At 39.5% G+C, this 14,620-nt stretch overlaps 1 protein-coding gene across 1 annotated transcript; it reads right to left on the bottom strand.

The window, feature by feature from the left end:
• Positions 1 to 582: 582 nt before the first annotated feature.
• On the bottom strand, positions 583 to 12,302 carry lman1 (lectin, mannose-binding, 1). Its single transcript, XM_061067302.1, has 13 exons — positions 12,061 to 12,302; positions 10,109 to 10,263; positions 8,779 to 8,886; positions 8,178 to 8,239; positions 7,724 to 7,823; positions 7,145 to 7,268; positions 6,731 to 6,789; positions 6,429 to 6,561; positions 5,980 to 6,167; positions 5,531 to 5,607; positions 1,850 to 2,012; positions 1,090 to 1,214; positions 583 to 994 (listed from the first exon to the last, which is right to left on the bottom strand). The coding sequence occupies exons 1-13, from the start codon at positions 12,278 to 12,280 to the stop codon at positions 958 to 960; spliced, it is 1,551 nt and encodes a 516-aa protein (XP_060923285.1). The 5' UTR covers positions 12,281 to 12,302; the 3' UTR covers positions 583 to 957.
• Between the last annotated feature and the right edge of the window lie 2,318 nt (positions 12,303 to 14,620).

The raw sequence follows: 14,620 nt of genomic DNA, 5'->3' as shown, positions 1-14,620 counted from the left end.
TTTTTCCAGAGCAGCCATTTTGACATACAAAAAGACAAATGTAAAACAGAAAACCCACCGTACATAATAATATTAAAAAAGGTAAATAATGTAACTATCTGGCCCCAGATCGTTAATCTGGACTGTTAAAGACCTGTGACTTCGGTCTTCAGTGAAATGAATCAACCACTATTAAATTAATTGTCATAAAATGTGGTAATTTGGATATTTATAACTATTAGATGGTTTCTTTTTTTTTTTTTTATGATTAGTGACAATAACCTCTTCATGTAAAACCACCAAAGGGTTAACATTTCTAATGTCCAGTCATTTAAATATCGAACTGATAAAAAATGAAAGATTTTCTAATTTGCAAGATGGCTGTGACTAAGTTCAGCCCCATTGAGCCACTAATTCCTGTGTTTATAGTTATATGTAAACTACAACTCCTTTAAGAAAGAATCCATGAGTGTAAAAAGTTAATAAAAGCTTTGCTCTTTTGTTATTATGCAGCAGTGTAATGTAAATTGTTCATTTGGAGGATGTCAGATTCTGACGGGTCTGACTTGATCAAAACAGAAAAACAGAAGCAGACATCATCTCTTTGAGTTTTGTTCACCAAGTGCTCAGCATTCTTTTATACAAAATTGCACAAGTCAAAACACAGGTAGATTTCTTTTGTTTTCAGGTTGGTTTCGTGGAATGGGACTGTGGCAGATTCAGCTTTAGAAAACAAAATCTACGGATCTGACTGATCAGAAATACTGCAAGGAAGTTATAGCATCAGGATGGAAGTCTCACACTAGCATTTATACACAATGATTGATCAAATTAAAAATCTGCAATTAATTAAAATAAACTCCATCGACAAAATTATTCTTTTCAAATAAAATAACTTACAATCTGAAAATATTTAAACCAAAAAAAATTACCAAAATGGACATTCCCTCATTTACACAATTTCATTTCAGAATTTCATCAAAAGAATTTCTTTGCTGCAGCTTCTTGTTGAGTTCTACACAAGAGAAAAGGAGAAACAGAGAATTCATTAAAAAGCAATCGATCTTTTAAGCACAATGAACTGAACAAAAAAAAATGAAAGTGTCTTACTTGTACATGATGTAGCAGAAGAACAGGACTGACTGGATGACGATGAAGATTATAAAATGAATGGTGGATAAGCAGGAAGGCACAGGAGGTGGGTCAGGGCACTTTACGATCTTCTCAGCAGGATTCTACAGGAGAAAACACACAGAATAAGATTCAGTAGAGGGAACTCTTCTAACTGTCTTAGTACTTTTTAGACAGAAACTCAAGAAAATGTGTCTGATCATTTTCCGGAGTTTGCCTTTCACAAATGAAGAATGCAGCAGGAGATTGCCGAGTCGGACGCTTCACAACAACAGGAAAACATCATTCAGGCAAAAGAGTTGTGTTGATGTTTCTGTTGACAGCACATCGATACTAGCGTCGGTCCTTATCCCCAAACACTCGTATCTCAATGTCTAAGTTCTCAGAGATCCCTGTCTTTGTGTATGGCACCTTATAGATATTTGCATTCTATTTGTTATGTAGATTTGTTTGCAGTTTTGCATCAGTCGCTGTTAGAAACGTCATCAACACACCCACTCCCTCTCTGTGAAGCTTCTGGATATTTTCCTGCCGGGTTCTCAATTGGGCTCACTTAAAAACGTTCCCAACATTCTACTGGGGACTAGCGGGGAAAGTTTGTGTGCAGGTCTTGAGAAAATTTTGCTTCCTCACTTTCAGCATCTCTGGAAAATTCCAGGAACAATTCGGAGAGTTCAGTGCATGTGTGCAAGTAGCCGAAGTGTCGGTGTTGAGTCGGATTCCAGACTCTGATCTGTACCTGAGCACTGCGCTGCACCAGGTGATCCACGTCTCTTTTGACCGTGTGCAGATGCTCCTTGATTTCGTTGAAGTGCTGAATGGTCTCATATGTTCCGATACCAGCTGCATTTCCCTGGAGCTGGGCTGAGCCGATCTGTTTCAGCGACTCGTGGAAGGAGCTTCTGCAGAGACGAGGAGAGGACACACAAAGGGATCACAGTCCCTGTAGAGGAACACTATGCCTGTTTCTAATACATCTTCAGTCCCGAAGCCTTTGAAAACCCAATAAACATGTCAACAATGCAGTCTAGTCTGTTTACCTTTCACAGTCTCATACATGCGTAGAGTAAATTCATGTTTGGAAACAGAACAAACAGTAATATGCTCTGTGGTATCATTTATTTACCACCATACAAATAGTCCAAAATTAATCTTTTAATCCCTATTCACAAGAGGCTGCATATTCTCAAAGTTTGAAAAACAGAAAATTACCATCTGATAAAAGAGGTCATGATTGCTAAATTAATCCCTTATGAAAACATGTTCTTACAACAGATTACAAGTACAGGAGGTTAATAAAAAACCCACAGAGGAACACTATCTGGAATATGTAATCCAGACTCTCGTCATGATGCTAAACCCATCTAGAGCATTTTCAGTATGGTGTATGCCATTTATTGTGTATACAATAAGATGTTGTATACTTAGAGCAAACACATTATGGCATTTTGAGTGTATAGAGTATAGTATATGCAATCAAGAGCATATAAAATGATGGCATACATGTTAAATAGGGTTAAGTTAATAGGGTTAAAAGTTAATGCAAATATCTGATAATAGGATATACACATCCTGTTATGTTTATGGTCAATAAAAACAAGTAGTAATTTTTCTATACTAAAACGGTGGCTTTTTATGCATCAGGAGCAGAGCCAAGATTCTGGAATGATAATAATTTTGTTTTGTTTTGTGTCAATGCAACTGTCTCGGCCTGATTATCGTATTTTTTTTAGGTTACTAATTGTCAAATGTCCGTAACTCATTACCTCGAACAGACATCAACATGGATGACTGAACAGTGCTGCCTCCAGTCCTCTGTGTCTTTACTTTCACTTTCAGAAGTAAATGAGGTTAAAATGCAAAATAAACCATTCTCAGGAGAGAATGAAAATGTCTAAGCTGGGATCATATTTCTCAACAAAATGAAATTTCTCAAGGCTGATTACTTACAGGGAGGAAGCAATAAGTTTCCTTTATCATCTTAAACACATCTAAGACGATTACAAAGAAAAAAAAAAGTGACTTGACAAATGAAAGGAATTCCAGCAGCGTAAGTCCTGATTGTGACAAGAAATCAATTGGAAGGAAACTGTGTTTTGCTGTGTATGACAGATGTATTTAAAGACGACTAATCTTATCAGGACAAAAATGGTGCTAAGATGTGGCCTTTTCTTGCTCGGCCACATGGCTGCGGTCTGAGAGGACGGCTAGGGATGACACATATACAAAATCTAATTTGTTTCGCATAAAGAGGGGGAGAGGACAACAAAAATCTCCCTTGAGAAAGTAAGTGAGCATTTATTAAAGCCGACATCTAATCTTTATTTACCACAACTGACCCATTTATGAGCGGAAAGCCCTCCTTGGAGTCTCGGATGAACTCCTATCATCAACTTGGGTGTTTAAAAAGACGGGTCAGGATAAACTGAGAGCTTAATCTACAAGGTAATACAGATCAGTCGCTCACATTAGCGCACAAAATGAAGCAGCTGCCGCCTTTTTGCCGCAGGTCTGAACTTAGTTAACGTGTCAATCAGCTCATTCAGCTTCACCTCCTCCTCTTCAAATGACCACTCTGATAATGTGCTTGCTGGAAATTACAGAAACTCTGTCTTTTCCTGCCGTCTATAGGATTTAATTCACTTATGAAGGCGTCTGTGTGGAATTAAATATATGAGACAAGTCAGAGTCCATGTGAGTTATGGGTCAGCGATGAAATAAAGAAAATCATGTATGCAGAGTCAATTGAGGATGAATGTCCTGTTGGATTTAGGGCATATAAACAGCTTGGTTCTTTTATGATACATGAGACTAAGAGATTAATGTTATATGAAATAAAATCTTTAATATCTTGTGGTTCTGATTAATTCTTTATGCAGATGGTGGGTTAAAATTAAGAAATGGCCGCGACAGGTCAATTACTGAATAAATTAACACTGTTGATCTTTGAAAGGGCACAATTTGATGGGGAAAATTAAAAACATTAACATTTTCTCAACAATTAGAAGCTGAGCTAAAAGTGAAGCTATAATTAAACAACTAGCTGAATATTTTATTTAGGGAAACGAAGTAAAAATAATGATTAAAATCCACTCGCTAATCTTTGGTTCTGAAGATGACTACTACTTCTTCTTTTTCTTCTTTTTTTAAATCTCTTGCGTGCTCACAATGACTAAGCCCACAAGCACCTTACACGAGGCGTACAAAAGCACAAATATGTTATTTACAAAAATAAAAGCGCTCCACATCAAAAAAATCACATTCTCTATACCTAATAAGGGTTACCCACGGTAAGTACCAAAATCAAACAGTCATCTGAGTCTCTGCTGTGGAAGGCACACCATCATAAAATCTCTTAAGCTGTATTATCTTGGCATTAAAATCTGTGCAGGCTGTGATCTGAGAGTGATAAGGAGAGTGTTTTTTACAGTTGAAGGAGAAGATTACAGCTGGGCTTTACTGTACCTATCACACTGTGCCTCAGCAATGACAGGATTCTTATTACGTGGAATAATATATTTAAAATAAATGACTTTCTTTATCTGGGATCAGACTAAAGGAGTTCCAGGCCGATATGACCCTGATTCGGTCACCAAAAGAGATCGCTGGAGAAATCTGGTGTGGAACCTGAGCTCGATACCGATAAACGGCCCAGATTGTCGGGTAGTGTGTTGGTTACAGAGCATTTCTTAAACCTCCCGAACTGCCCACAGAAAAATCTGGGCAGCACCGATAATTATCAAACATGTTTGATATTGATTATTTAGAATCAGGAGGATTATTTTTACGGTGAAACCACTCAGCAGCTGATGGTATGGACGAACAATGGTTAACAGTCTGAGGCTAACGTCGGCTAGCATGCGACTGTTGACATATACAGTTCAAACTTAACCTGAAGAATAGATAACCCTGGTTAACCCTGTCTCTCCATCCATTTTTTCATCCAGACTCATTTCGCCTTATGCTTTCTTTATTTAGATTACAGCAACTCTTCCCAATCCTGTTTTGGGTGATGTGCCCTTATTGTTTATTATATTGTAGAGTGGCCATGTCTAGGATGATGGAGAAAAAGATCTGTGATTCTCCTCATGTTCACCCGATTTCAAAATCAGTCACGATTTTAAAACTTAATTCTTAAATTAAATATATCATCTTATTTTTACATTGTAACAACACAAGCAGAGATGGACACAAGCGGACTCAGTGTGGAGGAAGCCGTGACAGTGGCTGGACTATCAGGCAGGCAGACACCTGCGATGTTGCAGCCACGGCATCCTGAGATTAAATGTGATTTCAGGGAATTACCGGCAGGATTTCCCTTGTTTTTCTGGAGTATCACAGACTGCTTCATCTGCGGTTGCACAAACAGCTCGTTTTTTAGGACCGAAAATCCGCAACAATGGATGATGTTGTTACTTACTTTAGATCGTTCAGGTTTCTGAGAACCTCTTGCTGGGTAGACAAGACGGTGCTCAACTGTGGATTGACAGAATCGACCTAGAAGACCAATACAGCACAGCGTGATCAAACACAATGTCAATGTTGACATTTGATAAAAGCTGTCATAAAATCAGGTTTATAAGTTTAGATAACCAGTCATAAAAACAGTTTGTTGGAAGGAAAACACAAGAATGTCACTGAAGTGAATGTTAAATGTCCATTTGCTTTTAAAGCTTTATTTCTTTGTTTAAGCAGGTTTACACTTCTAGATTAACACAGTGATAAGAAATGTATCTTGTGTTTGCAGAAAATTGTTTCCTTTGTGTGAAAAGGAGAATTCTAGATGAAATTAAGTGTTTTTTTTTAATCCTGAACTGACTTTCACTGTGTGGATCTGGTGTAAAAAAATTCTGGCAATAAAAGACTCACCTGTCCCGACTCAACGTTTGCCCCCTTTTTGGCGACCTCATCGGTGATAACGGAGACGTATCTGCGCTGCTCGTCCAGGATCATGGCGAGCTGCCGGTGGAGCTGTTTGATCTCCAGATGGATCCGGTTCTGGCCTTCAAACACCTGCCGGATCTCCCTGTCATTCACGGTCTCATACAGGTCCTCAACTAAAGAGGAGAACAAAAATGTAAAGATTAAAATCAACTGAAATTAAATCAACAAACCTTCTATGGGGAAATTTGGACATGCTCATGTTTTTGAGTAAATTATGATTCAGAAATTTGTACATTTCCAAATTTTAATTGAGTTTGTTCCTTCAATATAGACAAAGATTAAGAGAAAAGCAATTATACAATTTTACTCTTAATGATATTTTACCCTGTGCCTTTAACATAATTAATTGGGCCGTATGATTTCAGAACACTTACTTGGCTCTCCTTGGACGTCTGGGTGCTCTTTCTGAAACTCCTCTTTCTTTTTGTCGAGCTCTTGCTGGAAGTTCTGAAATTCCTCCTGGTACTTGTCCTTCTCTTCTTTAGGAATCTCAGATTCAGGTGGGGGCTTCAATGGAGAAGACAAAAAAAAAGCCCACTCTGAGCTCAATAGAGGCCAAGCTTAGGCTATATTGTGCACATGCGAGCATGCGCACACAGAGACACACACAGCTACAGAAAAGTAAGTTGCACACAGGACTTGGAGAGAATGAGGAGCTCTAGGAAAGTGTAGTTACCGGTTGCTGGCCTGGTTCTGTGAGTCTGAATAACAAGAAGGACAAGACATCATGGTCATCTGAGGGAGGAAAGAAATGCTGAATTAGAAAATGGCAACAGAGAAGCTTACTGCAAACACAGCATATCTTGGGAAAAACCTGGTAAATACAGAGTAATAAACTGATTTTACCTTTGTAATGGTATGTTTTGTTTATTACTACATGGTAATAGTTATTCAAAAACATGAGTAATATCTCAACAGGGCAGAAAATGCCAGTAATAACAGAAATAATCCCAAAATAATTAGGCTGTGAGGGTAGAACACTTTAATAATGGAGTAATATCACAGTAATGAAATAATGAGGATACGGTTATGGTGGGGAAATACCCTGATTCTTCTTTTTTTTTTCTAATAGTAGAGAACACAGTAGTACCTGCTAAACCACCGGTGGCGGCCGAAATGCCAAAGAAGCCCTCAGTGGGAATGACCATGTTGTCAATCTTTGTGCAGAACTCATAGTCGTCTTTGTCTGGAGTGAAACCGTTGTTGATCATCACCTGAGGAGGAAAAAAGAACGATACTGCAGCTGATCAAAATACTGTTGACTGTACTGATATCGACCAATATATTATATCTGTCTATATATTTTTTTCTTTAACTTCTAAGATGTCATTATCAAACCCTCACTACAAAAAAAAAGTAATAATTTTTCTGTAATTCCGATTTTTTTTACACTATAAACATAATTTGTGATAAATAACAATTTTAAAAGAAAAACACAAATACAACCTAATATATATATATTTTTTTACATACAATGTAAACAAATGCTGAGTTTTTCTGCATTGTTTATTTTGTAAAAGAAGTTTCATTTTGGCAAACCTTAAAGTAGACACCGATATGTCTGTAAGATGATCATCACTCAGCTGATCATTATATATATATATTATATACTGTATATAACGGATTCTCAGCATGTGCCAAAGTGCTGTGTGTCCGTGATGCTTCCTACCGTCAGTGTCTTCTTGTAGTATGTTATTTTGGCTCTGACAGGATACGGTTTGTTGCGGAAGTCTCGTAAGCATGTGCCGAGAGCTTGTGTGGTGCCGTCACTGTCAGAGGAACACAACATTGTCAGAAAAAAACATAACTAAACCAAGGCTCCAAGTCATCATGAGTTGGGAAAAGGACAGTAGGATCAAGGGGTATGAACCTTTAATATATAAGTGAATACAAATTAATGTCTGTTTTTGTAAACACTCGGTTTGGAAAACACTGTGAACTCTAAGACAAACTGGAATTGAAAGAGTGATTTAAAGCTTTCACTGGCTCGGGGGAGATTAGGAAAAATGGAGGATTATTTACTTTCCAAGCAAATATAATCATATTTCCTAATCTTCTTTAAGTTGTTAAAAAATTTGAGTTGGTGATGACATCAGACCTAAGCAAGAGAACTGTTTACTTACTTTTGGTGGTCATAAGCAAGGTTGCCATTGTTTCCCACAACTATTATGGACGGGTTATTTTTCTGGATTGAGGATGAGACGACAAGGAGATGGATTAATCCTTCACATCAAGTAAACGTATTTTAGGTAATCTCATGGCAAAATATCAAACTGGTACCTGAGCACAGATAAACACTTCTCAAATGTGACTTGTTTTGCCCGACAGCGATAAACAGATATATTTTTATTTTCAACACACTTCCTTTTTGACTACAGCAGTTGATAACAATCAAACATGAGTAGATGTCTTCTTCGTCAGATTTTTTAACTGGCTGCAAAGAATGAATCTGAGTTAGCTGTGAGTCTGCTCAGGTGCTGTTTCTAAAGCTCCACATAAGACTCATTCAGGAACAGAAAGCAAATAATATGTAAATATGTTTTAACTGTAAAATGGCGAAACTGACTTCTGTCCACAAAGGCTCCAAATGAGTAACAGTCTTGTGACCATTCACTGCAACTGTGTCATCGATTGTTTGAAGCACTGGAAAACTCCAGAGTAGTGTGGACGGCAGGCGTGAACGTAGCAACAGTGAACAGAATTTTGTGTTAAGCTGACACTGACCTTTCCATCGTTGTCAAAAGAGTCAAAGAAAATTCCAAGTCCGTTCCAGTGGTCGGCGGCTCCGTACACTGGGCCGTCGAGGCCTTGTGCCGTCGTGAACCACACAGCCTGTCAACACAAAAGAAAATAGCACACATACTTAACTTAAATTATTGTTTTGGTGACATTTGTTAAACAAAAGATTAAAAAGTGGTACCCTATGTGCACGCTGTATATACACGCTAGCTATATATACACGCTAGCTATATATACCCCAATCAGGCTATGCTTTGTTTATTAATTTAACAATGCCAGATTACAGCTGGGCTTTATTGTTTATCAAATTGCAATAATTCCATTTCCATTATGATGTCATTATATATTTTCTGACTTTGTCGTGTTGTCTTATGATGTCATATGATGTTGAATAATGATCTGATCAATACAAGATTATATTTATAATAATATTAGATGGTCTCTCTAGCTTTAATTTCTGCCCGAGGTAACATGGAAGCACAATCAAACTCCTGCATCACCCGTCATGTTCCTGTCTGTGAACGACAGTCATTTCTTCTCATCAGTGCAGTTTGCCTAAAATACTGCAAATAGCAAACTGTTGTATTCCCCAGGTGTGGAGACGCTTGTCATTTCCCCCTGTGGGCATGACACGCCTCCTGAAACAGGGAGGTGCACCTGCGCTTCAGATACAGGTTTTTCCATACTTGACATTCAGATTCTGAGAGGCAGCAGGTGCTTTATACAGTAGATATACTTATACTCAGCTCCAATTACAAGCTAACTTTCAGATAGACGTATGGTAAATGTATGGTAAGATTTATTTTTTTTGTTCTTTAATTTCAAATATGACACTGGATGTGATAAGGTGTAAGGTTGTGGATTAAAGATAAATTGCAGTGCTGTGCAGATTAGATTTGGGGATTGATTTTGATGATGCATCAGCTTCTGTAACAATGCAAACACAAAACTTTTCAGACCTTAGTCCAGGGAGAATAAGCATTTGTTTGACAACTTTTTCATTTATTTCATTCATAAAGAATAACAGTCAAACGGAAGAAAATTTTGCCGATTCAGATTATGAAATATTTGCAGAAGACAGCGACAATATCATCAAGCATTTCAAATTGTCATGTTCTTGATGCTCGATGCCACAAACACTGTTTGTTTTCTACTAAAAGTATTAAGGTGTAATACCCAGCCCATAGTGTAGATTCATGCAGTTGTAAATACATTGAGTATCTCAGCTCAGTGTTGATCAATTTGACCTCAGTTTTTGTACACTATATAAATTTCTCTAGTAAGCTTTTGTCCCTGGCAGTGTCCCCCTCCTTACCAAACCGTCCGCTCCCATCCTGCCTCTTCCAGATACTCTGAAGGTCACCTCGGCCTCCCAGTGTTCGAAGTTGACTGGGTTCTTCGTCCACACGGAGCCCTTCTGGCTCCTGAGAGACGGGGTGATGCGCACCTGGTCTGCACTGGGGATAGCATCTGGGATGGAGGAGAGAAGAACGTTTCAGTGACACGTTAAGTTTGATGGTCTCTATGGAAACAATACCTGGGTTTCATCTCCATTTCAGCAATCTTGTAGTATTGTTTGTTTATTTTCCCACAGTAAATTCTTTAGATACTTGAGACACAGGATATTTTCTTCTGATTATCTCTTTGTACAATCAAGAGGTCATATTGGGATTTGTGATCTTGTGCTGTGCTTACACCTGTGTGTGTTTGTGGGTATTGTTGTAGGAAGGATTACTAAAGAAACTACCGGTCAGATTTCCAAGAAAACTTGGTGGCGGGATGTGGTATGGGTCAGCAAAGAACTCAGGAAAGTTTGGTGGTAAACATCGCAACATTTTCACCAATTTCCCAGGAAATAATTCATGGGTGTTGATGAAAAATATCAGAAATATTTAGGGAACTGGTATTGATGATTGTGCCACTTGATGTGACTTGATTTGATTTAAAGAGACTCTTGGGCCTTGGTGGAGGAACTCTTTTAACTGAGAGCCATCCTAGTTGTTGCTGCTTTTCTCTTCTTAATATAATTATAACTTGAATACAGTAGTTTGCACTATTTTCTTTAGTTATCTTTTAAAGCAAAAACACCAAACTTTACCGAGTGTCAGTTATAGTTCATTGATGACACTTAATTGTTAGTCTTTGCCTGATGTGAAAGTTGACAGAATTAACTTTGAGTTTTGGGCTGTTTGATGGGGCAAAACAAACAACTTGTGTAATGGTGGCCTGGGGGGGGGGGGGGGGGATTTAGCTGGGGTTTGCTGCAAGCTCCTTGTACATGTCTGCCTCCCGGTTTCCTGTCATCTCTGTGTAAACCACTGTTTACTAGGGGACAACACAGAGGAGGCCGGAGAGGCCAGAGGAGATCTATGTGGACTCAAGGGAACTGTGAGGATGGCTTTCTAAAGTTTTACCTCTGCCAAAGAGTTGATGTTTTGTTATCTGCGTTTGTTTGACAGTTAGGCAATATCATGCAAAAAAAATACTGGGACAGATTACCAGGAAACTTAGTGGAAAGATGTGGCGGTCGGTCAGGGAACAGCCCATTAAACTTCGGTGCAGATCAAGGAATTTGTTTTCACGATGTTGTGAGACAGGGCGTTTCACAGAAAATGATTCATGTCTTGATGGAAAAACACATTTAGGGGACACGTATCTGTGAGTTTGAGCCCTTTGGTGCAGAAAAGGATCAGAAAACAGGGCATTTAAATGTGGTTTCACGAGTGGACTTGCCAGAAGTTTCCACACAAGTATCAATGTAGTTTATCAATGTGTTAATTTTTGGATTAAACTGTAGAGTAATGTGTAGACTCATTGATAATGCTCAGACCCATTGACGCCGGGTTACAGGGAGTATGTGTAATCTGTGTATTGATCGCTCATGTCAGCAGCTGCACGACTCGCTGTGTGATGCAAGAATCCAAAGGCCTGTTCCCTGAGGAGGAAAGTTCAACACTTCACATGCATGTGTCAGTACAGGTTCCTGCAGGAGTCAGAACCTTTAACGTCCTGTTTTAAACCCTGGGTTTTATATGTGCACGCGTGTGAGTGTCACCGGGACTTTGAGGTGAAGCTCGGCTGCTAAAAATCCATCAGTTCGCTGACGAGGTTTTGAATGAAAGACACAACCCGCTGTGGCCACAGAGAGAGGGGTGCAGAGCGGAAACACAAGCCGCTGACAGGACGCCTCTGAGCGGACTGCCTTCCCACGGAGGGTCGGAGCCGGAGCCGGAGCAGCTGTGTGTTGACAGCTGGACACGAACTTACTTCCCGAGTGGATCCAGAAGGGGATGCTGCCGTCGCCCTGCGCCAGGTGAGGACCCTTGAAGCTGTACTTGTACTCGAAGCGGCGGTGGAGAGCCTCCTCCGTCGCGGACGCACCGGAGACCATGTCCCCGACGCTTCGCTGGAACAACAACGTGGCGAGGAAAGTGAATATCAACGCAGGAGCGGTGCAGCCCGGCGGCCGCGCTGAGGACTCCGCCATGTTTGTATCACTGCTGACGTAGCGCTCAGGAGGACAGGGGCATGACGGGAAGCCTGGAGGGCCAACAGGGCGTTTTCTCATTGGACGGTTCCTCTCTCACTCATTCTCTGTCTGCCCCCCCTCTCTCCTCCTCTTCATTCTCTGTCTCTCTCTCTCTTCTTTCTCCCTCACTCTCTTCTCTCTTTTTCTCCCTCTCTCTCTTCTCTCTCTCTTTACTCTCTCTATGTCTCACTTCTCTCTCTCCCCCCTCTCTCTTCCCTCTCTCCCTCTTTCTCTTCATTCTCTACTTTCTCTCTCTCACTCTCTCTCTTTCTCTTCATTATCTACCTTCTCCCTCTCACGCACTCACTCACTCTCTCTATCTCCCCCCCTCTCTTCTCTCTCTCTCCACCTCCCTCTATTATCTCCCTCACTCTCTCTCTTATCAATCTCTGTCTTCCTCTCTCTCTCGCTCTTCTCAACACGATCTATGAGCAGGGGCGTAGCAGTGTAAGTAACAGTACCGAGGGCAGCACCACATGGTTCCCCCTCAAATAAACAGTAAACTGCTAGGGGTACTAGAGAGTACCCTACATGGCTTGTATGCCCGTCAATCAGGTATAAAGATGCCATTATGATAAACTGTACTACTAATATGAATGGTAATTTAATTCTAGCATTAGTGTCTGTTGTTTATTATGTTACTTTCATTGGGACCAATAATAAAAGTTAGTTTTATGTAAAGAATGTTATCTGATGTGTAACTCATACATCCTGCACAGACTGCACCTCTGGTAAACCTATACCCCCCCAAAATAACGATAATCTGTCCCGTATTAGTCATAAAGAAAACAATGATGTAACAAACAATAAACATATCAAATATAACAAACCTACATGGTGATGGCCGTCCTTCAGTTGCTGCTCCTCAGCAGCTCATGGGCCTGCATGAGGTCGGTGAAAGGTGAGGTGACTTAAGCCATTTCGGCTGCAGGAGCTTTCATGCTGCCATGAGCTGTCTGAAAGCCTCAGTGGGTGACGGGGAAACGACACAATTGTGTGCCACTCACTTTCTATTTACTCTAAATCAGCTTCCTCCTGGAGGCGCAGCATCACTTTCTGTGAGGGGCTGTGATTACTGGTTCAGGAACCAACCTCAGGACAACAACAGGCTATTGTGGTGACACTAATCTGGGGATTTTGACCACTCTGGCAAATGATCAGCAAATGATCAGCAAAGGGCAAGGACTGAGCTGCATGGTGTTTACCACAGTCAGGTTTTATGCTTCATTTCATGAGCATTTCCTTTATATGAGATACATGAACTGGGCTGGTCTGCTTCTTTTTTTGCCACATTTTTATTCTTACACATGTTTACCACTGGACTATTTCTCAACCTTTGCAAATCGTTTAGCCACAATGACAGCTGAGGTTTCCAGAGTAGAATATCTTTTACTTCTTTAATTTCTAATGCAACACATATGGTGCCAATCATATAATCAGTAATACGATGAGATTGATTTTACTCTGTCTGGAAGTCATGAACAACAATCACACAAAAACATACTTTGTACCAGAATAATCAGAGGTGTATTAGAAGGGCACTTGGAGGATGCATACCTCCACTGAGGCTAATTGGCCACCTACGTATTATTATTCATAGCATTTTACACATGCCTGTTTTCTTTATAAAGATCTTTGCATTATTTCTTCAGAAATTAATAAATACTGAGAGAAACGCAATGTTAAAGAAAGTGAAAATAGAATTTCCCTGATCCACTCCCTTTATTGGATCTGCTCCAATAGTAGAGGGATTCTTCCCTGGCCCATATCACAGCATTCCAGCACGTTTCGATACGATTGGTTCGTAGTTTTTGCGTAATCTGGCTAATACACAGACAAACAAACAAAGACACCACCAAAATACAATGAAAACATAGCTTCCATGTTGTACAGTTAAAATCAAAAAAAGTGATTACTTTTTATTTTCTGTGTCAACGACACAATAATGAAACACATTGTGAGGAATGAGGAATCATTGCTTTTTTATCAGATTAGTTCCAAATAGTGATCTGAACAGGAAATATTGGGGAGAAAATCACAACTAATTAATTAGCTGTTCACAAACAACCCTTGATACTGTAGAAATAAAAATAAAAAATCAATGTCATGTCAACGTAAATTGTATTTATATAGCACATTTAAAACCACCTGGTCGAAGTGCTTTACAGGTGTAATGGTACAACAAATGGACCGTAAAATGTAATACATCATTATGCATCTAATACAAATAAAAGAAAATTGTATGTATGATATACGATAAGATAAATTACACATAAAATAATGACTGAAAATTATAGG

The sequence above is a fragment of the Limanda limanda genome, chromosome 1, assembly GCF_963576545.1.
Source record: "Limanda limanda chromosome 1, fLimLim1.1, whole genome shotgun sequence".
In the NCBI taxonomy this organism is placed as follows: Eukaryota; Metazoa; Chordata; class Actinopteri; order Pleuronectiformes; family Pleuronectidae; genus Limanda; species Limanda limanda.
This window is presented reverse-complemented; position numbering and strand designations above follow the sequence as displayed.

Coding starts and splice junctions, on each gene's coding strand:
- lman1 (XM_061067302.1), bottom strand. CDS start 12,280: ATGGCGGAGTCCTCAGCGCGGCCGCCGGGCTGCACCGCTCCTGCGTTG. Junction 8,887..10,108: donor GGATGGGAGCGGACGGTTTG/GTAAGGAGGGGG, acceptor TTGTGTTGACAG/GCTGTGTGGTTCACGACGGC. Junction 7,824..8,177: donor CTTGCTTATGACCACCAAAA/GTAAGTAAACAG, acceptor TTCCTCTGACAG/TGACGGCACCACACAAGCTC.